This window comes from Triturus cristatus, chromosome 2_2, assembly GCF_964204655.1.
Source record: "Triturus cristatus chromosome 2_2, aTriCri1.1, whole genome shotgun sequence".
Taxonomy (NCBI): domain Eukaryota; kingdom Metazoa; phylum Chordata; class Amphibia; order Caudata; family Salamandridae; genus Triturus; species Triturus cristatus.
Window position 1 is genome coordinate 263,425,051 of NC_140582.1, and position 23,750 is coordinate 263,448,800.

The 23,750-nt window shown below is 41.6% G+C and overlaps 1 protein-coding gene across 1 annotated transcript in view; it reads right to left on the reverse strand.

The window, feature by feature from the left end:
* The window catches only part of LOC146862125 (thioredoxin-like), a 384,836-nt gene that overhangs the window by 349,249 nt on the left and 11,837 nt on the right, over positions 1–23,750 (reverse strand). Inside the window, exon 2 of the mRNA XM_085643221.1 lies at positions 5,981–6,085. Coding sequence (XP_085499347.1) covers positions 5,981–6,085 — 105 coding nt within the window. The remainder of the gene's footprint in view (positions 1–5,980; positions 6,086–23,750) is intronic.

Sequence of the window (23,750 nt, forward strand, 5' to 3'; positions counted from 1 at the left end):
GACTACCAACTATATTTCATGTGGGAGTTTTCCAGTTTTTCGCGTCCTGCTGAGACCTCCCTGTTTGGGAGGACAAGGGTCGGCCTTTCTATTTGTGTTAGGTTAAACTTCAGGTTAGGTCTCTCCATTACAGACACAGCCAGCCATTCATTTCAAGCCCTGTTTATCGTGCAGAGCACCTTCTTTTTTCACCTGGTTAACTTCTATAATAACGATTTTTCATGTTCACCTGATGGTTTATTTAAGGAGTTATTCAGCGTTATTATGGAACTGGAAACACGAGGGATGGGTAGCTCTTTTCAGCCCCAACTGCTACTATGTGAAGATATAACGATAAGATTTAGCAATGAGCCAATACAACTGGGCAGTAATATTTCAACTGTGGATCACGCACCTTGGGATGCCAGGGGGCAGGATTGAGGCAATATGGTGCCGCGTTAGACCTCGTAAATGTAATTGATTTAGCAAGCCTACCTTTAGGGGAGGGGGGTAGGTATCAGTCATGGATTATATATTAGCCTCCAAGAACCTCTTGCAGTGATGTTCCTTTGGTACAGTACTAGAAACCCAGTGGGGCAACCATCATTTATTTAATTATTTATTTTATTTATAAAGTTTTATATAGCGTGAACAAGATCCCACAGGATACCAGAGCGATTTACAAAAGGATAATTAATCCTAACAGTTCAAGTTATCAATATCAGCTTTCACAAACATTCAATAACATTGCATTAAGGAACCAGAAAAAAAGAAAAACGAAAAAGGTGGAGAGGGGGAAGGGAAAAAAGAAAGAACAGAAAACCCCTATAGAAAATATTATAAAAATATATACATTTTATTCAATACATAGTTTGAAAAACAATCTGAAGTAGTGTGCTCAGGAAAATATACTGGTACATAAAGAAATTAATATACAATACAAAACCAGACAAGTGGCAAGCAAAAGGAATTACACAGCAGGGGGAGTTCAGGACAAAACTGAAACAACAACAAGCAAGACGATGCGCCCTTCCTTAGTTATGGGCGCATATGGGTCGATGGCGTTTCGACCGTTGTATAATGACACGGTCGTCATCAGGACTAATTAGTTTTCAAACTGAGCGTCCAAACAATCTATTTAGAGAGCGTACAAGGACCCAGATGATTTCACAGGTTTAGGTGGTATACTGTATTATACCAAACGACCAAAGTATTCAAGTTTTTCTAAAAAAGGGAAGGAATGCCATATATCCTATCGCTGCATACAAAATTTGTGTTATTGAATTGTACCACGCCAGTTAATTCTCAACAAGAAGTTGCAGCGCATATAAATTGTATCGCTCAAGGCATCTCCTCAATGGCTGCATATATTACTTTAAGCAGATTTTGCCAAGAGGTCGAATGTTCTGTGTACTTCACTTTGATGTAAAGGCAATATGTCCTTCACGCGGCAGCTGAGTCAGGACAAAAGGATGGCATGAAGGTAATATAACTATAAATACAATATCAACATAAAATAAGAATAACAAACATGAGTATTTCCAGGAGAAAGGGATCAGGGAGAAAAATACCGAAATTGGTGCATAGCGGGCCAGTAGGGGGGGAATATGATGAGGTAAAGGAGAGTAGCAACCAATGGATGTCGAACGGTTGTAGGCTCAGTGACTTAGAGCATATGATCCTAACCATTTTTACGGTAAGAACTTACTTATTCATTAGGAATTTTTTGGCTTCCAATTTGAAAGCAACCGTGGAGGAGATTCTGCGTACTTCCGGTGGAAGAGAGTTTCAGATCTTCGGGGCCGCGCCGGATAAGGAATGGTGGCACGTTCTTTTTTTGCTAAAGATGTGTGGTTTCAAGAGGAAAGTGTTAACACTTCTTGAAGGTCTACCACCCCCGGATAATTCAAGCTTTTGCGCTAGGTAACTGGGGGTTTTGAAGTGGATGGTTTTGTGCGCCACACAGGCAATCTTTAGCTGAATTCGAGCTTCATAGGGCATCCATTTAAGGGATTTTAGGACTGGGGATATGTGTGCATTTCTTTTGGTACCTGTAACCAGCCTAGCCGCAGTGTTCAATGATGCCCTTAGTGGGGCCAAGGTATATTTGGGGAGGCCACATAGGATACACAAGCGCTTGTACCACCTGCTTGAAATCAGTTTGTGGAAGGAAAGGTTTGATATTTCTGAGTATCCTCATTAAGTGATTAGCTCCCTTACATACATTGCTGATGTAATTCTTCATGTTCAGGTGCTTGTCCAGGGTGAAACCGAGAGATTTGGCAGGGTTCATGATGAAGGGGGAGCAGTTGAAGGCAGTGAGGTGATTCAGCTAGAGGTCTAGCTTGGGGATGTGGTTCAGAGGGGAAATGAGAAGGAATTCAGTTTTGGAGGTGTTGAGCAGTAGGTGGTTCTCGGTTAGCCAGTTAATGCTCTTCTGATTGAAGGAGTTCTTCCGTTTGACAGGGATAAAGCACCCAGAGGGCAGGATGGAATTAATCAACACTCAAAAGACGGGCTGAGATTAGTCTGGTTTCTTAAAGATCCTAATGCAGCACTAAGGCCTTTTACTTAAAAATAATTTGCCACTTTTCATGGGGTGCTTAGCTGAAGATGCTGGGGATGATTTGTCTATCTGCTATCATCGCCTTTGCACCTGCATAAAGGATCATTTGTTGAAACCAGCTAATTCTGTCCCATAACATCCGTGGTGGTTTGATGTTAACTGTTCTGCAGCTAACCGTCGACTGAGGAAAGCTCTAGTGGGAATTTCCAGAGATGTTGAGGAAGTACAGGAGGCCAAGAAAGCTTATAAATGCACTCTTAAAGAGAGGAAACATTACATGAACAAAAGGGACTGGTATATGCTGGCACTTGCGGCTGCCAAGAACTGTAGCAAGGTGTTCTGGGAATCTGTGCATAGGCTCCCTCAGCTGGATGCCCCTCTGAATCAGTTATTGATATTGGGCCAAGAGCAGGTGAAGCATTTTACCTCCATCTATTACTTGCCTGAAGAAAAAGCATGTAGTGACAGGCTGCACAAGCTTTTGGATCATCCCATACCGTTCCAGGTTTCAATTCAAGAAGAATGGGATCCCCATGGATCTATTTTAATGTAATTTAGACCCATAGGGACCTCTCCTTACTAATTTGTTTAACAACACTCTTTGTAACTTGGCCCCAGAGTCTTGGACCCATCCTATTATAGTTCCAAACTTAAAAAAAGGAGATAGGGGATCCTCCAAATGTTACAGGCCAATCTCACTTATTGATAGTTCGATAAAGGTTTTGGGAAGAATTATTGTCAACTGCCTAAGGACTTGGGCCAATGATAATAATATCTTGACTCCTAGCCAGTATGGTTTCTGCCCTGGTTTAGGTACAGTGGAGCAGTGCTTAAACTTGCATTTAATTGCAAATATTCAGTTGCATGAACAGAAGCAAAATTTGGTTGATTTTAATCCACCTTGGGTTGGAAGCCCACTAGTTAGTTTTCTGTATAACCTACATAAAAACCTGGGGGCTGGAGTCAGGTATGGCCACCCTGGGGAACTCTGTGACTTTATCCCACTGGCCAGTGGGGTTTGTCATGGATGCGTTCGAGCCTCCCTCCATTTTATCATCTATATCATTGATCATAGCACCCATTTGCCTACCTCTACTAAGGACGTAACCAAAATAGCCAATTCCTTCATCCCCTCATAATTGCCAACGATGCTGTCTTGATGGCTAGGACACCTAGTGCTTTACTCACATTGGTTGAATCCTGTGTACCTTTTATGGGCAATCTTGATATGCAGAAACAATATGGGAAGTCCCATGTTATGCCTGTGGGCCCAGTAGGAAAGCTCTGTCCTCCCTTAAACTGCAAGAGCAGCATTTGAGCTTGGTACAGAGGTTTTTCTATTTGGGTGCTTTTTTTGCTACCAATTCTTTGCAATTACAAGTCAACCCATCACTCTTGAAGCTAGGGAGGGCGGCGAGATCCCTTTTTAATTTAGTTCAGAAAGGTGGGAGCAGCACTATCCCTCCTTACCTCAATATTTATGGACTGCAGTTCATTCCAACAGCTACCCAAGGAGCAGAGATATAAGGATACCATAACGTTCACAACATAGAGGTGAAGGAAAATTGAATATGCAGTCAGCTGTTAAATCTCCTGCCCTCCAGCTGCAACTTTATCATTAGTCTCTGATACTATAATGATGGGCCCCTCTTGTTATGGGTGAGGGTGAGGACCAATATTAAAAGGAGATTCAATGTAGACTTCACGGACATTGTCGTCCACAAATATTCTCTGTGCCAGATACCTTCTCTAAGTTTAACAAGAGGCAGGTCAAGTCCTGTTATGCAGAGTATGTTCTTTCTCAAAGAACTGAGGAAGTTCTCAGTAAACATTCTATTTGTTCACATGCATATTGACAAGTAATCCCGCCCTGTACTTAACCCTGGAGCTCATCTGCTGGGAGAGGTTTCTCCTTTTTAGATTCCAGTCTGGTACAGTGTGGCGTTTAATGTGCATTTTTGAGGGGATGACAGCATGGGATAGCAACTTGCCTCCTTGTCCCTGTGATGGAAGGGAGGAGCAATCTCTATTCCATTTGATATTTTTCTGTAAATTCTATCACCATTCTTTTCAACTATATCTTAAGCACACTGGCTTATCAGACCTGTAAAGAGGTTTCAGTATACCCCCAGTTGTTGGGCAGCTATCAAATCTGCTCTGTTGTATGCTACTTTCTTGAAGCGTCAATTTGCAGTAGGAAAACTATGGAGGAATAATAAGTGCGAAGGCAGCATCATACCATGTTTATGCACTATGGGCCTCGTTACAATGCCAGTCTGACTTACGTCCGACTGGCGCTGTGGGGGAAGCAGGACCGCCTGACTAGTAGTCAGCGGTCCCCCTGTCCACATTACAATGTAACTGCCTTCAAGGTGGTCTCAATGTGTATACCTTGTATTGGGGTGTGTGCTGTAGGCTGCAGCACAGACCGCGGTACAAAACATACACATCTGACATATCCCTGCACTATGTGGCATTATGTGGCAGCACCGCATGGTGCCTGTCACATGCTTCAGGGATATGTAGGGTGATCCCCAGGGACCATATTGGAGGGCCAGGGGCACAAGGGGGCCCGCTATTGCCCCCAAGTCAATTTCCACCTGCCTTTTATAGCGGGTCAACAGCCATGAAACGGCTGACGGAAAGGGACATTGTAATTCCTATGGCGGTGCCACTGTTGTAGGGATTGGAGTCTCTTGGACGCTCCTTGAGCCCGTCAGATGCATGGAGGTTGGTCTCTCCGCTTGCCCTCCATTCGGCCGCCCTCTGATGGAGGTGGGACTGCCACCGACGGCCTGACGGTGGTGGTCCCACCACCATCGTAATGAGGCCCTTTATTTTTTAGTACACTCTGCACTGAATTACATCTATTGATGTTTTTTATTGTTTCTTTAATGAGATTTTTAATTATAAAATATTTTAATTAATATTTTATTATAAATTGTATTGTGATGTTTGCATGTTGTACCTTTATGCTCTTTACTCAAAGATCAAATAAAGATTATTGTAATTAAAAAAAGGATGGTCTCAAACCTGCAATCGAGACAGAGACCTTTGCACAGAAAATCTAAGAGAGGCGGGAGTCTCCTCATGTAGGCTTGTGAATAGCACATAGTACACGAGTAGTACTATTTAACTCTGCTACAATTGTAGTTCAAAAATAGGCCCCTAAGTCTACAGTGTGCAGAACTCACGTAGGTTTACTGTATCTTCCTTGGGAATAGTTTCTATCATGGATTCTATCATTTGGTCAATGATTGTGGTTTCTTAGATAAAAACTGAAATTGAGACAATATGCTGTGCAATCAATACCCAAAAATAAATTCAAACGGAATCTAAGCTCTTAACAAAGTAAAGGAGTATTTAGCATTTACAAAAAAATCACTATGTAGATTAAATGTTTCTATCCATTGATAATTTAATTTTTGCTCTTACCTGAAAAGCAGGAAAAATAGCTTTACATGAACCACACCATTTCGCGTAGAATTGTACAACTACGAGTTGGGAACCAGCAGAAGATAAGACTGAACGCATATCCCCCTGAAACACAAAGATCTCTTTAGAAACGCACAAGTTTCTTTTAGTCGGAGCCCTGTAAGAATATGCTAGAGAGACACTAAGGCAACACTTGCGGAGAAGTGGCCCACACAGGTTGAATCAAATGCGAGTATGAGAGGAGAGATGTTGCTTGTTGGAGATTATGGGAAACATTTGTGAAAAGAAGGGAATTTGCCAATCATCAGTCACTTGGCAGCTCAGTCACAACCACTGTGGTGTTTCAATGGAAGATATTCGAGCCAGGAAAAGACATGGCCGGTTTGTCACAGGATAATTTGGGTTAGCAGCTTCTAGCCATCCCTGTAACTCCAAGGTCAGTCCGGCCTATATGGCAATCATGCAGTGGTACAAAGGCTGGTCTGATAGGTCAGTGTGTAAGCTTTTTTGGAGGTTTGTCGGCCTGTTTCATTGGCCTGTGGGGCGGGTTTAACTGTTGATTTTCCTGATAATACCACAAACATTACCTGTTGCAAGCACAATGCATGCAGTTCCCCATATCTTGTAATTTACCTATACAGCGTGTTTTTACAGGTTCAAAATTTCCTTATATTCAAATGTGGGTCACTTTTTTTAGCTGTCTAAGTCGCTATGTGTGGGCCACTTTTATTTTGGTGCCTGGGCTTGCTTTCTGTTCCAGTGTGACCGAGTGTAACTGCCAAGCACAACTGAGAGAGTGGAACATTGAGTGAAGGTTCTAAGCCTTAAGCTAATACACACTCTGCAGCAGATGAGGAAGCATTTCATAGAGAAAGAACATTATAAACGTAATTCACTATGCAGCGCATCCCTCCCCTTTACCACTGCCAGCTCAACAACTAAAACAAAAATAAAGTTAATTTAGGCAATTTGCTGGAAGGTTTCTTGATTGTTGCAGGATTCTTTATTTCATTGGCTACTGACTAATACCATGCAGGCTGTATGTCACAACATCAAATACCAAAATATTGTGATGTTAACAACTCTTTGTCAGAATATCGACGACAATAATATTGAATGTGCATACTTATGGGATATATCAAAATAGGAAGTACAAATATATTGAGTGTTAAAAAAGTACAGTAAATTCCAAATAATCTGCTAAAAATATATCTACTACAAAACAGTATTTAAAAAACTATTCGACATACCCAAAATATGGACTTTAAAAATACGTTCTACAATATTTTGAAAAAGTTCATTAAAAAATATTTTTAAATAATACTGAATAAACTTTAGAGAAATAATATTTTAAATATATTTCTTATAAATGCTTCTGTAGATAGATTACAAAAACTGTATAATTTAAATGCGTTGACAAGAATGTAAAAAAATGTACTTAATTAAACTAAACATCAGTTTTTATACCAATTATTTTAATCTTACAAAAAAACTTGATTAAGTATTTAACAAATATAAATTACATTAACCTTTCCTCGATAAAAACACACAACAATTTGAACATGCATTTTGTTAATAAATATAATTATATAAAATATGAAAATATATCTAAACATATTCATAATTATACAGACATTTTCAGTTTTTTCAATTAATCCACAATATTAATGTAGTTATTTAAAATTTCAAACGACAACATAAAAATCCAAGGACAAAAAAATTATAAAGAATAACCCTATACACAATCCTACAAATATTTTCGAAAAATATGGAGGGTGTGGGATGTTGACATTGAGATTTACTATTCTAACTTCAACCCAACAAAATGGGTAAAGCGCATCCATATACGGGGTGTGGGTGAGATTTATTCTTCTATCCAGTCCTCCTAACATCAGGGAAATACATATATTGTGGAAAGTCAGATTTATTATCGTAATGCTAGCCAAACTTATTTGTTTTATTCTGCCTTTTCTAAGCGATGTACATAACAAATGTTACTATAACGGTTAACCCATTTAATAGTGCTTGTTTTAAGCACTTTTGAAGGGGAGTAGGACTTACCGGGATTGAATTCATGGCCTCCAGATTGTTCCAGCAGCAAACCTCCATCTTAATGAACTATCCTGACAGCTAAAAGGCTGATATACAATCAGGCCACTGTCAGGACCAATTTGCAACTCAGATTTCCAGGCATGCCATTTAACTTTGTATTTACCCTCTTTCTCCACTTTTCAATTGTTATTAATTCCATATTCCATGCATTATGTTTCTGTTCTTCTTCCTTCTGCCTTGCATTATCTAAAATTTTCTTACTATAGCATATTCCTTGGTTCTGCTATGCACGTCTGCCACTCTCCATTACTCCTTCTCATTGGTGCTATTTTTTTAAAGAACTTTATGTGCGTGGTGCGCAGCTTCAAATTAGCCCATCAACTAATAAGTAAAGAAGTACTGGTACTCAAATGATTGCGACCTCCGGCTTTTGGCTTGGTGTCCTGTCAACAGCCTGTTATCAAGAAGCATCAACCACGCCCTACGTAGACACACAACCTCTCCCTACCCCTAGTAATGATGAGTTCATAGAGTAAGATATCTCTGTTTCCAGCATAGATGAACAACCTATTCATTTTTGAGAAAATAGTGGAGAGAGGGCTGGTGATAGACTATTTGGCATTGCAGGTGAAGGGGTACAATTTAGGTACAGCATACCAAGTGGTTCATAACTTCTAGATGCATTCTGCCACCACCTTGCTGGTGGTAACCTATGCCGTTACAGCAGCCTAGAGTTCAACAAAAGGGTTTCCAATATTGGAATATCAGAAGCTGCCCAGAAACGCCTTGAGGCATGGGCAAAGTTGCAATTGCCCAGGTCTCCACCTTCCAAGGGGACCCCCTTGAAAAGCGAACTTTATCTCTAGCTCACTTCTGTGTATGTTCTTTATTTTAACAGTTAACATATAAATAAATATTGTTAGCCAACAAAGGGTTTGCATCAGCAAAATATTGGTAATAAAATTCTAAGTTGTTCCACACAGTGGGCCCCATTATATTCCTTGCCCAGGACCTCCAAAAGTAGTGAGTAGTTTATTAGAAATAAAGCAGAGGAAATGGGCCACCCTGTGTCCACCAGCCAGCAAGGATCAGGTTGAACTAACTGAACTCAAACACCCACATTATAAACTTTTTGAGAGACAGCAAACTCTCTCTCACAATATTCCAAGTCCACCAGCACAACACCATCAATGATACTACATTGCATTTTCCCAAAACTAACATAAAGAACAACCAATAATAACAGATTAAAGAAAAAACTATTTTATTTGAAGTAGACATCAAGGTTGCAAGCTCCAACACAACCATGCCTAACATAGTTTTGTGAAGCAAATGGGAGAGTTAGTTACATGCTCAAACACAGTTACAGACTTGAGCATGGTCCTCTGTCACATTTGAACCAGAAAGAGTACCCCGCATTTCATTCACCTTAACCATTCTCTAAGGTTTCCACTAGTGATGACCTTGGACTTTGACAGCACTTTCACACACTTTGTCAACCACAAGAAAATCACTAAAATTTTTAGATTGCCCTGGATGACATTATATTCTCTATTGGTAGGCATGACATCACCCACTCGGAGATGTAAGGCTTAAGTTCTCCCCATCTGATTTAAAACTTGTTTCTATTTAAACTGAGGAGCTTCAACTTGGTCCTTACAAAATAATCCACAATGGGGACTTCTACGCCATCACACAGCCACTTTTTCATCCATGCTGGACTCAACTTTGTCTCTGACTTTCTGCCTCTTAACAACTGAAATGGTGAAACACCTGTTATGAACTATGGTGTATTTCGATAACAAGATAGCCTGGTCCTGACTGCTCTCATTACACAACACTAGTTCAAAAGGGCCCATTGTATGCACTTCCCTACCACACAGTTCATTTGCTCAACTAACCTATTGGTTTGAAGGTGATAAAGCGAACTTTTCAAATGTTTGACTTTCTCTGTCTTTAGATACCCCTCCATCTCATCACTCAAAAACTGTACTCTATTATCAGGTGTTATGTATTCTGGGAAACCCTCTCTGGAGAAAAAGAAAACATATTTCGGAAAATCGCCTATCTCCATGTTGGTGGGTTCTGCCAGAAACGTAAACACCGCAAACTTTAATGAGAAATCCATTAAAATAGGAGCATAATGATGGTGTTAGGATAATAAATTACGAGGCTTCAGCAAATCAATCCCGACATTTTCCATAAGGTCCTTGTAGGATAGGAAAGTGCCCTTTTAGACATGGTCACCCCCTCTTTTTGCCTGGTAGTTGATGCGATTTCGACTGAAAGTGCACTGGGTCCTGCTAACTAGGTCCCCAGAGCCAGATCTCTTTCTCAAAACCTGTGCAATGGTACCCCATTTGGTAATACCTTTAGTACCCTTTGTAAGCCCCTTAGTAAATGTTACCCTTGCAGATTAACATTCCAAGGCAGGGATGCCACAAACCATCTACCGCCTTCAGTTTGTGAATCTGATTTCTCTCACAAGAGCCACCCCCTCTTCGTCCTGTGCTATTTGGCACCTGGACAGGTGGGAAAATTATCTAGTTATATAGGTGTGTCCACCCTCAGGCTAGTGCCACCCTTAAGGTAGGCAACCTGAAGTGGTTACAACTTTCCAAAGGTAGCCATATTGTTGATGGCAAAATCAGGAATTCTGGGGTAGGGTTAAGAGCACCTCCCCCAGGAAGTGGTCACACTGAGGGTGTAATGACCCCAGCGGTAGGTAGCCCATTGGCTACTACCCTTCAGTCCCCTAGTACCCCTAAATTCAGTATTTAGGGGAACTCTGGCGCCAGAGAATCAGATTTCTATGTACCAAAAGAAGAAGTGGACAAAGAAGAAGATTGCTGAACCGAGAACCGAGGAGCATTACTGGCTTGTCACCATTCCAGATGGTCGGCCTGCTGCACCTGACCTTCGTGGAGCAATTGTTTCATCCTGGTGGTTTGCAGACCTCAAGAAACCCAGAGGGCCGCCACTGCTTCATAAATTGCCAAAGGAACTCCCTTGGTGTAGAGGAGCTTCTCCCCTTCAGGCGCAGGCACCAAAGAAACAAGACCCAGCCCACCAACCTGCCAACTACGGGGACTACCAATGCAGCAGCTACCCAGAAAGAGGTAGCAGTGCTCCTACTAGTCAGATCCATCCTCCCTCCAAATGTGGGGTTGCCAGTTCTGACTGGAGCAGCACAGTACCAATCCCTGGGGTACTGGACCCTTACAGCAGGAAAGGCTTATTGTGTCCCGTTCGGTCACCAACGCCAAGGAAGACCTACCTACATGTTGAGGGACTTCAGGGACAGTGAGAACCACATAAAGAGTGGCCCAGCTGTCCTGTTTGCCTCGCTGCAGCAGTAACCAAACAAAGAGTGAATTAGCGACTGCTGTCACCCAGCACCTCAAAGCAACTATGCACAGGCGCTTCAGAGCCCGAGTCCAAGAGAGGTGATGGTGCCAACAGGGTCCCCAGACCCACAAGAACTAAGCCATTCCTGGGTTTGCCCAGACTGTAGTTTAATTCGTCACCTTCAGCCTCTTTCTGCAGGCCCCCTCCAATGGTGAGAGACTCCTGTGCCGGAATCTGACACTAAAAGACACCACTGCACCGAGCGCAGCAGCCTGAGAAGAAGTGGACCAAGGGTGTCCCTGTGTACCCGAAAATCTCAAGGGTCGAGCCCTCTTGTGGGTTACCCCAACTGGCCCCCCAGTCCAAGCTTGCAAGCTCTTTACTGACGGACTCTTCTCCCATTGAAGTGAATGAGACACCTGACGCCGTGGCACACTACTGCACCTGGACGCCCCAGTGCCTCCTGAGGTGACCTGCTTGTGTGACCTTGCCCCATACTCATCTTAAGTCCAGAAGTACAGTCCTGTAAATTGTTGTCAAGGCCCCGATGGCAGTACATGTTTTTCCTCCATAGGATAACATTGCCGATCCAGAGAAAGCAGTTTCTACTTTTTAAATGCAAAAGAATTACTCTTGAAAAACGTACTTCCTTTATCGTATTGATTTTGGTGCCTAAACAAAGATCCGTGTTATTTTTTAAAATTAGTGTTGATCTTACTGAGTCGCGTGCATCACTTATTGACTATTTTGCGTATTTGCAGCTGTCTGACACTCCTCTCTGATGGGCCTAAGGCTGCTCGACCACACTACCCCCTCAAAGAGCACCTCAGGATTGCTTGAGCAAGCCCCTGTCCACTAGTATGCTCTTGGACTCTTTGCACAGTATACCTCTTCTTGGTATACCACATAGAGAGCCAGCTTCCTACAGGCCAAATGGTAATTCAGTATGATGAAGAGGACAGAAGCATACACCACATTTGTTTTCACATCCACCATACCACACACCCCTTCACCAACTCCATCACAGCTTTATCCATGACTGGCCACCAAACTGCAAAGCAAACCATGTGCTTGGTCAAAGTAAAAGCCATCTGTCCCTCACGAGCATTGTTGACAATAACCGATCTCAATTCCCCAGGAGGAACTAGCTTGTCAGCCCACATCTATAACCCATCTTCCACAGTCAACTTATCCGAGCACATGACGTATTACTGAATCCCAGCCTGAAGGTTCTTCTCGGCCAACAATCTTGAACAAAACAGATGACTTGTTGGAACATCACATAGTTTTCAGCAGCATGCCACTCGTTCTCAATAATTGCACTGCATTTATCAACATCCACGGCTAGAATAAAGCAATTCTCAAGCTCTTCATTGCCCTTTTCTCTCTACAGAGGATATCTAGACAAACTATAGGCCCTGAATTTCATACATCCAGAAATATGGTGAATAAAAAATGGTACTGAACAGCTGTAATGTCAAGATTCCAATGAAGAACATGTAACTGTTTACATTTACTTCACTGAAAATTAATACAAGAGGCTTGTGATGAGTCAGAAGTGTGAATTTCCTTCCACTCTGGAAAGCTCAAAATGATTCCATAGCCCACAAACAACCCAACAGCTCTTTTTTTTTAACTGAGTATAGTGTCTCTGTCTTCCTAAGACACCGGGAAGCATAATCTACTATAAACTTGTCTTTTTCAACCTTTTATGATATTACAGCACCTAAGCCAACACTATTTGCATCAACCATGGCAAAACAAGGCAAAGCTGTGTTATACAGGTCGAGGGCCGGGGGACCATACCAACTTTTGTTTAACCCAAGCAAAAAAGCACCATCACGCTTCTGATCCCAGATAAACATGACATGTTTATGCAACATTTAAGTAGTACAGAGCATGCAAGTAGCAGACTCAGGCAAGACCGTGAGTAGAACACGCATAATCCTAAAAAGGAATTAAAAACTTGGCTTAATAATGAGGGGAGCAGCACTGTTAATTGGATGTACCAAAACAGAATGCAAGAAAATACCTGCCATTGACAAAATCTGCCCAAGATTCTGTACTTTCTTCCCAAAGAACTCACTTTTTTCAAACTATGCCCATGGACTGAAGAGTGCCAAGTATCTGCTCTAAAATCTTATCATGTTCAGACTTGTTGGGCACAAAAATCAGAACATCGTCTTGAAAAATAATGACTCTTTTGACCTTTTTAAAAATTAGATCCATGATTGTCTGAAATATAGACGCCACCAATTTTAGCCTGAGAGGCATTCAACAGTATTGAAAAAACTCAAAAGATTATATAAAAGCAGTGAAATGACAGGATTCAGGATCAAGCTCCACTTGGGGATTAGCAAAGGCAATCTACCTTGGTGAACCACTCTGCTCCCAATAAAGTTTACGAACTCCTGTTAACCTTGGGTAATGGATTAGATGCAACCAATATCTCTCTGTTTATGCTTCAGAGATCCACACATACTCAGAGCTCCCCATTCCATCTATGAGTCACAACAAAAGGAAAAAGTTATAGTGATGACTCAACAGGCTCAATAATGCCAAGCTTGGATCACTTATCAAGTTCTGTTTCCAGATTGTCCCTAACACTAAATTGTACACCCCCTACATTTGTGCTTAATAAGAATGTCTCCTTCCTAAATCTAAAATCTTGTGTTTGAATCCACTAAATTTTCCTAAATCCCCAACAAACCTGAAAGAAGCCCAACAGCTCAATTCTTCTCCCCTCATAGGAAAATATTGCTCCGTCTTGGTGTTTATATACTGTTTCAACCCACAACACTCACAAACAAATCATTGGTGAATATTGTGATTCTGGCCCATGAATCCACAAGTAAATGGAGAGTCTTGAAACCTACTTTAATACCTGCATACTGATCAGCACACTCCATTATATCTCCAGCTCTGGTTCGTTCATCGTTTACAAATTGAAACATGCCATGCAAATCACTCTGTAACTGTTCGACTGTAGATGAGGAAGCTCCTTTCTCACATACCCTGATTGCACTATGCTTCATACTTTGACATACTTTTCCATAATGACCCACTTTGCCTCAAGCATAGTTTTGCACCTCTTGTGTAGGAGGGAAACCCACAATGCAAACAAATGTTCTTCAATCTAATTATAGGTGTATTCACTTCTGTGAAATCCTTAGGGTTTTTACAAAAGATGTGTAGGGACAGCACGCTGAACCTCTGAGTGCTTTTCATCCAGTTTCCTCGCGGATGTCTGGGAAGTCTCTGCTTTTTGCAAAGCAGCTAGTCTCTTTCAAAGATGGATATCCGATGGAGAGATGTTTTAGTTGGATACTTTCTTCCTTTGAGCCCTAACAAATGAAGCAGCAAAATGTGTTTGGTCCTAGTCTAAAACTTGAAGCTCAAACGTCCCCTGGTAGTCCTTAAACCCATCCAACCAGTGTCTCCAGCTGATAGGTGGATCACCAGGACATTACAGAAAAGGGGGCAACAGATGGACTGACTGCCTAGTGAAAGGAAGAAAACTGCACAGGAGGTGTGCAGAATAAGACTGGTGAACATCACCAAAAAGAAATGGAGTCCCGTGACAATGCAGAACAGTGTATACGAACTACAAGCGTAAACATAAAATTTGTAATATACTCCAATACAGACAAGGAATAAAGTACAGCATTGACTCATGATAAAAAATACAATTTCTACAAATGACAGAAAAGTGTTAGTGTCACTGTGAAGTAGTGTTTCTAAAGAGAAATGTAATTCAGCCTGTGCCAAACAATCACTTAATAGATTCTCTTACTTGATAGACAGCAACATTACCGTAGGTGTGTGAGTAAGCAATTAAAAGACAAAATCTAGCCATTCTTGTGCAGCCACATTAAAGATAATAGGAGGAATGCCATTCGGGCCAGAAGCCCCTAGTACTCGCATCGTCATGATGACGTCCATGACTTTTTGACGTGGTATAAATTATTTGGTAAATTTACTAGGTGTCCATTCTGGCGGGAGCTTTGTATCTTCTCCTTCAAGGTTCTGGCATGACTACATATACCTTTCAGATATAATTTGGCTGTGTTGCAGCAGAAATGTTTATAGCTGATGTCTGCCAATTATTTTGTCAGACCAGAATTTCCTGGGAGTTTTGGATGTAACTGCCTAATAAAGACTGACCAACTGTCTTTCTTCTGACGATTTCATCTTTTCCCAAAGGGCTTTCCTATATCCTCTCTTGATTTACTTCATAGTCTCCTTTAATGTAAGTCTCCTTTAATGTAATATCAGAGTTGTTAGTCCTTCGTATTCTAAACCTGTTCTTCAGATCCCTTTTCAGGGACTGGATTTCGAATCCACAGGCGTTATGATCCTTGTGATTTGCTCCCTTGGAGCTTGGTTTGGATTCTTTGACTATGAAAAGTGATAGAGACATTAGAAGGCTAGACCAGTCATCTGCGGGACAACACGTGTTCATCTTTAAACAACCATTCAGGTATTCTTTTATGATTCTTCCTCATTTTGGAAAAAATGTAGATTAAACTCTCCCATTAATAACCAAAATATGCTCATGTGTAGCAGTAGTTTGACAATGGAGAAAAGGTAGTAGAGTTGGGATTGTATCTCTCTTCTTATCCACGCTGGGGTTAATGTAAATATAACCAATTATTAGTGGGGAGACTTATCCCTCTCACTCGGGAGAGAGGCCAGTTTAAAAATGAGAAAGTCCTCTTTACCTATAGCTGTGATAGAGGCTTCCACTGCCAGCAGCTTATGTTTGAATATAGACACTGCTCCCAAGGGTGACCTCCTTGTTTTGACTTTGTGGCTAGGGAGCAAAATTGTGAAAAATCATGGTAAATGTTGGACGTAAAAAGCCAAGCCTCTTGGAAGAATTGGATGTTGCAATTCCTTAAATCTTTTATCAGATCAGTGTTGGAGTTGAGTGTTTTGAAGTTCCTTATATTCCGGGAGAAGACGGTGATTGGATGATAATGTGAAGCAAGATTGTTGACAGGAATGGCGATGAAGTGTATTGGAGAGCAATGACCAAACAGAATATATTAAGTCAGGTAATCCTTTCACATCTCCCATCTACTCCCTTACCATTAAAAGACATCGATCCATTTTCACAGCTTCCTCTGCTCCTTTCAGACTTTTTAGAATTGAGCCCTAATTCTTCATCAAGTGGGGCCTTTGTCTTAGACAGCAAGTTTAGCTTGTTCAAAAATGGAGGTGTATTACTTTTCTATTGATGCCACAACTAGTTAGTAATCTTTATGTATTTTAATAATTCTATGTAAAATTAGCAAAGGTGACTTCTGTCTGCTCACTCAGTTCCCCCTCCACTTTCGGCTTTAGTGATAGTGATACAAAGTCCATGGAGGATACTTTCCTTGCATCTGGCAGTGCATTGCACAGCTTGGCGATATTATGTTGGTTCAGGATATCTGTGTTGCCACAGGTTTTGTATCCTGGATAGAATAATTACATTTTATTTTCATTACTATGCGGGCATGGGATATCTCGTACTTCAGCGTGTTTGCTGTAGTTTCCTTTTAATGCCTTATCTGTGGACGGGTATCTCCTGTTAGTCAAGTCGAGTTTAGTGTATGATTACTTAAAATCCTTTACAAAAGCAGAACAGATAAATACAAATTAAGAAGAGGTAAAGATAAAATGAATAAAATCTGAATAGGGTTTAGATGGCAAGTACAATCGTAGTCCGCATAAAAAATACATTTAAAATTAAAACAGGTGTTTGGTATTACATGCAAAGAATGTGCATAGCTACATCACCAAAGTCTATAAACTAGTAAAAAGTTGCTATGGACAGTAGTAGTATTAAGGGCGATACTAAGCAAAAGCGATTAGAGGTGTTCCGTGATTCGTAAGTTCGTTTGTTGTCAGTTTGCGGGCTGATCGTAAGGACAGTCCAGCCGCCGCATAAAACTTCCCAATTCGTGCGAGCTCTATCGGGACTATGGTGGTGTATATATGCCTTAAGGCCTCCTTGCATGTTCTTACGCCGTGTTGTACGAACATGGTTCTGAGATACATGCGCCTTGGGGACTGCAGAGCTGGACAACAACAAATGACATGCTCCGCAGATTCTGTATGATATTGGCACAAACAGCATGCAGACCTTCTTGACAACCCATTTTTCCAGTGAGTTCTATAATCTTGAATTTGCAAATTTGTATCTCCTGTTGTTCTGTGGTCTTGTCCCTCACACTCATCATTACTGAATCCAGTGCAGTGGCTTGGGTTACATCCTGTGTACTATCCGCCCCTTGAACCAGCTCCCCCTTGGCACCTAAGCTATGGCAGACAGATTTTGGTTTGATTTTACACCAGGTGTTGGTCTTTCTTCTTGACAGACTAAGCTCGAGGAGCACAGAGTATTGCTCTGTGATATTGTCGATATTTTGTATGTTGATTTATGCCCGGTCACTGGATGGTCTCTATTCAACTCCCTTAGGGGAATTCCATTTATGGGTCCTAGAAATTACGGTTCCTATCCACTATAATGATACTAGATTCCTTCGAATTGCGTTGCTTTGGAAACTTTTATTTTTGTTAAAAGTATTTTATTGTTATTTGGGGATACAAAGAAGGGGGGAAGGGGGAGGTTCGGGGTATTTGATAGTCACAATAGGGAACATATTTGTGAAACATCATAGCATGCAAGAAGAGACCAAATATAATCATTCGATTGTAGATCTAAAGACGTATCAAAATACAAGAATACTAATTTAGCTGAGCTCCGAGGTAAGGCAGATGTGGACTAGGGAGAGGGGGAGGAGGAGAGGGAAAGGGAAGAAGGGAGGAGGAAAAAAAGACACATGGATGGGAGAGAGAGAAAGAAAGATAGAGGTATAGAGAGGGAGAGATTTTGAAATCAGTTGCTATAAAGCTTTATGAAATTCCTCAATTTTTCAAACGTTTCTCTCTGTGTTCAAAACCTTATCTGCTCGTCCTCTTTGCTACTAACTTTGTCCAGTTGTTACTTTTACTTGATCATTATTCACCACTACTAGGAGAAAGGGATGCGTTTACTAAGGTCTGATACGGTTGCCTCCTGAGAGATATTGGTCTTCCACATACTAAAATCTAAGCCAGCTAGCAGGGCCATGGTATTTGAGCAGTTTTGAAAAAGGGGAATTAGTGGGCCCAATTCACAGAAGTAACTTAAGACAAAATCCTAAACTTACTACTTTTGGTATTCACAGAAGGCATTTAGTAGTAGGAAAGTTAGGATTTTGTCTTAAGTTTGACTTACGTTTGACTTAAGACAGACTTAAGACAGATTTAAGACAGACTTAAGACAAACTTAAGACAAACTTAGGACAGACTTAAGACAGACTTAAGACAGACTTAAGACAAAATCCTAACTTTACTACTACTAAATGCCTTCTGTGAATACCAAAAGTAGTAAGTTAAGGATTTGATCTCTGATTACTTCTGTGAATCGGACCCAGAGTTCTGACACTAGACGTAAATCAATATTCCTCTTTTTTTAAATTTCTTTAGCCTTTTCTTATTTTTCTTAGATAGTGAAGGGCCCTTTAAGAGTGTCTGGACTTCCCCTTTGTCTATTTCAGTCCGTATCGTATCACTTACTACCTGAAGGTCGTTTTTGGACTTAACTTTGTCATGCATCTGTTCTACATGTGTGGGCCTTAATGCTTAGATTTGTTCCTTTTGACGGGGAAGTATAACGTCATCTTGGCAACCGGCAGAATTAAGAATGGACTTACTAGTGGAGAGGTTTTCACTAGGTGGACTCCTTACACAATGGACGTTGTTTTTCTTAGTGAATTTCCCCGTCAGGTCAGGTCTTGAATCAGCGTTATCCTAACAGTATGAAATCCCTGGGTCTAAGTGAAAAACTAATCCAAAAAATGTGTAAAAACTACATAACAAGTTGGAAAAAAAAGCATCACAAGTACCACCACTTGAATCAGCGTTGCCATTATTTCCGGAAGACATGAGATCTTCTGCATAAGAGAAATGCAGAAAAATTTCTCATCTAAGTCTTTAAAAGATTTTTGTTCCTTGATGATTAGCTGATTAAGCTTTTCCCATTCCGAGTCAATGGCAATCCTGTATTTCAGTTTGGATTCCAGAACCAAGATGGATGTCTAATTTGTCTGCATTTGAGAAGTCTTGTATTCTCCATTGGATGCCACCTATTGTCCTGCATTTGTTCTTTCTTCTGTGGATGCCAACCCCTGAAACTTACTGAGGCAGTTGGAAGGAAGATGGAGATGGTGTTCTGGTTGTGCCTGCTCTCATTGATTATGTGGTTCCAGATAAAATTTCTGATATTTCTAATGTTATTGCACCCGCACTTTCATCCTCCTGTCTTGGTGATACTTTCAGTGGGTTTCCCAGAACTGTTTTAACGGTGGACCACTCTTCTTCTAGTTCCAGATATAATGAAAGAATGCACCCAATATCATCACTGTGCAGCCCGCTTCATTGTTATTTATTGCTTCATTGATTTCCTAGGTCTCCTGTGGGGGGATGAAAAGGGCCCTACTGTCTTGTTCCATTTGCAATGTGTGATGGGGAGTGCTAACTTGCTGTGTAGTTGGCTGTTGACGTGTGGGGTTTTCACGTACAAGGAGGTCGCCACTGGGCACTTGCTGGTTCTCACTTGGGTCATTGACTGGAATTTTAACAAGGTATTTTTGGATTATTTTCTTTGAAGATAATGGGATCCTTTATAGTTTCCTTGGTACCTAACTGCACTTTCAGATTCATTTTGTTCTCTGAAGATGAGCCCTGTTGACCATTTGACTCTGGATTATCAACCAATGTGACTCTTTTGGCCTTAGAACCAGGGTGCGCTTCACTGTTTACAAAGACAAACACAGCTGCTCTCAAACCATATTGTTTTTTGGACCGGGAGGGAAACGTGATTGGTGCTTTGCTCAGTTGGGCTCTCTTCTTCCTTTTCCTACCTCAGGAATAGATGTCTCAGCTCCTTGCACCAGCACTACAATGATATTGTGGAATCCGTTAATAACATATTTGCACTGTACCTCTGGGGGAGGCTTCTCTGGAGACAGTGGTACTTTCCAGCTTTCCCATTTAGGTCAAGCACAGACTGCTCATGCGCTGTATGCAAGACATGTTGATATCTGTTCTGTGGACTTTTGGCACGCTCATCAATTGCCATTTGTTGTTACCTGTGGCATTCTGAAATGCTGGCTTTTTACTGGTGTTTGTCCCTCCTCTCTATGTCTGTTTCCGCCCCATGGCGACTTAACAAATTGTTTCTTTTGGTCGTCCACAGGCTTCCATCTCAACATGGCCACACTCCTTCACATCACGCGATGGCCCCTCTTCCCATTTGGGCATGCAACCTTTCCTTTGGTTGGCCATCCCATCACAATGCAATGCTTCATCATGACACGGCATGCGATCCTCTACACGTTCATGAAGGCTTTTGTTCACCCGATTCTGTAGGCTTCAGCAAGTTCAACCATTTACTAATATGGCATTGTTTCATTTACTTTTTTTGTTGTGAGATTGTCTATTTTAATTAGTATTTAATTTGTTGCTGATCAGGGAGTGGAGAGCTGACGCTGAGACTCGGGTCCCCAGTCCCAAAGTCGACAGCTCTGTATGTTGCGCCACATTCAGCCCCTCTGTCTGTTGTGTGTGATGGCTAAATGCTTATAAGGTCCCAAAGAATTTGCTCATGCCAAAGCTCCCACTCCCTGGCTCCTCCTGCAGATTTTTATTCTTATTATTTGCTGAACTCTGTGCAAATGACTCAGTCTGTCACTAATCCCAGCAGAGTCACTCAGGTGAAGAAGCCCCTCCCTGCTGCATTCTGATGTGCACACAAACATACTCACCGGACTTTCGTGTAGCGCCGCTATGACCCCGTCTGAATTTGCTCCCGCCAAAGCTCTTCATGCTGGTTTTTATTTAAAACAAGGCTACAGTAAAGGACTTCCAAAAATTCTATTGTATAGTGAATTTTATTTGAAACTACTAGTTGTTTTGAAACTGGCATATTAACCCCTTCAGTGCCCGCCCCTTTCCCCGCCCAGTGCCGGCCGTTGCATTGGCGGGCGGGGTCTATGACGAGCTGGACTCGTCATGGGCATAGCGCCACCGCGGCCCATGACGAGTCCAGCTCGTCATGGGCACTGAAGGGGTTAAATGCATGTAACAAAAAATTGTATTTTAAATTGTGTCAAATGAGTGTAGTTTGCACTTGCCACAGGCAGCACAGTGATAGACCTGCTCCTGAGTTTCAATCACAAAGAACTTCGTCTCTAGAAGAACATGTATTTACTGTCACAGGAGTATGTCATAGGCAGACACAGAGCCAAACAATCTAAGAAGGCTGCAGAGAAGGAAAATGTACAAAACAGGAACAGGCACAAATAATGTTGTGACAGCCCACACAATGTAATCTAATCACAAGGGCACTTTAGCTGAAAGTGATCAGCTTTATTTAATGAATGCTCCAGGGCAAAATAACTACAGCAGCTGTTTTCTCTTTGGTAAGTAGCTGCTTGTCTTGTTGAAGTCACTGTGTATTGGCATTTGAAAACGTCATTTCATATCTTGAAAAAAAAGCATTGCTTGTGAGAAAGTCTATGGATCTCTTGTGTGGGTGTTAGTATGCTGAGGATCACATGACTGAGTCATCCAATTTGGTGGTGCCGCCTGACTTTTTCTAACCTTCCTCTTCCTGGAGGTTGTGAGTGCAGTAGGTCATTGAGGTTGATTGACAGATGCATGCTGGATGCCCCCTTTTGCCATTTGAATTTCTCCAAATGGTGGATTGCCACCTCTCAGCGCAGCAGGACACGTGGAACGCACACGCAGATGTTGGCCAGGTACAGAGTGAATCATTTCACAAGTTTTTATTTTCTTCCCCTAAATGATATTTACCACACGACAAACATTAAATCCAATTCAACATTGTACCTTGTCCACTTGTGCTTTACTTTACCACCAGGAAGGTTAGTGCTTAAGCTTTGACCAATCAAATTCATTCTGTTGCCAGACCACGCTGCTGTGTAAATGAACATACTCTCCGAACTTCCGTATAGCGCCGCCCTTTCCCTTCCGGGTCTCTGAGGATATACGGTATCTACATTTAGGTTCACCAGTATGCATATTTTCTGTGGCTGCTCGTTTCTAATGCCTCTTAAAATATAATTCCCCTGGGAGCTGTATCGACGCTCAGGGCCGGACTAGGAACCAAAACCAGCCCAGGCAAAGTGCTTGACCGGCCAATCTGGCGGCCCACCGAGGAATTGCCCGGTGCCGCTATAGCCAGTCCCTGTCGACGCTGCAGCCAGCCACAAACCTCGCCATTGTTGATGCTTGTGCGCAAGTTGGCACAGTGTAACTCACATGGCTGGCAATCTCCCTAGTGTCTTTGCAAATACCACACCGATCCTGGCATTGCCATCTTTCTCTGAGCACACAATTTCCCATCTGTGCTCACCCACTGATAACACCCACGGGTCACCTCCCTCTGTAAATACACACACACACACACACACACAGTTTTCTTATGGGCTCCCACGATTGTATGGATAGGAAAAACATTGCAAAAGACAGGCACGTCAATAACGAATGCTCATAGAACATTCCCTAATGTTTGGACAACAGGAAATACCTCCCGTAGAAATATTGCCAAATGACATGCACTGTAATACATAGATGATACGAAACTGTGATAAAATCAAATATTCTAGAAGTAATGCTCTCACCACTATCTATTCACCATGTCACATAATTCCACTACACAAATACACTACACACCATAAAATTTGATCCCACACAATTTCACAACTAATTCCAATTCAAACCACATAATTCCACTACATACAACATACATCCTCTCCATTACAAACAAACCAAAATCCATACAAAACAATGCCATTTACAACGCCAATAGCTTTAACTTTCACAAAGGCAAGACCGATTGCATCGCATATGCTTATTCCTTTTCTCGCAGTTTATGTGCGCCCTCTTGTTTTTTTTATCTGGTGTGGGCCTGTAGGAGGAGGGAGCTACAAGTCTGCATTATTGGCCTACTTTATATCCCTCAAAGTAGTATGCTGCCCCTCTTGCTGATTATTATGGGCAAAAAATAAGATAAGGAAAAATAGAAGGACTTTTTTTTTGAGGGTCTTCGGTAGACAGCTGATGGTGGATGCTATGGCCGTTATTAGGAAGTGCAGGGAGGGCAAGAGCAAGGTAATATCAGAGTAATGTGACAGAGCCAAGGGATCCTACATTAGGAAGTTTTGTACTTCATAAGTGCTTCCTTGAAAAGCAGCAGGTATTTAGTTGTCTTAATTGAAGTCTTGGGTCAATCTTCACACGTTGGGCTTTGAAG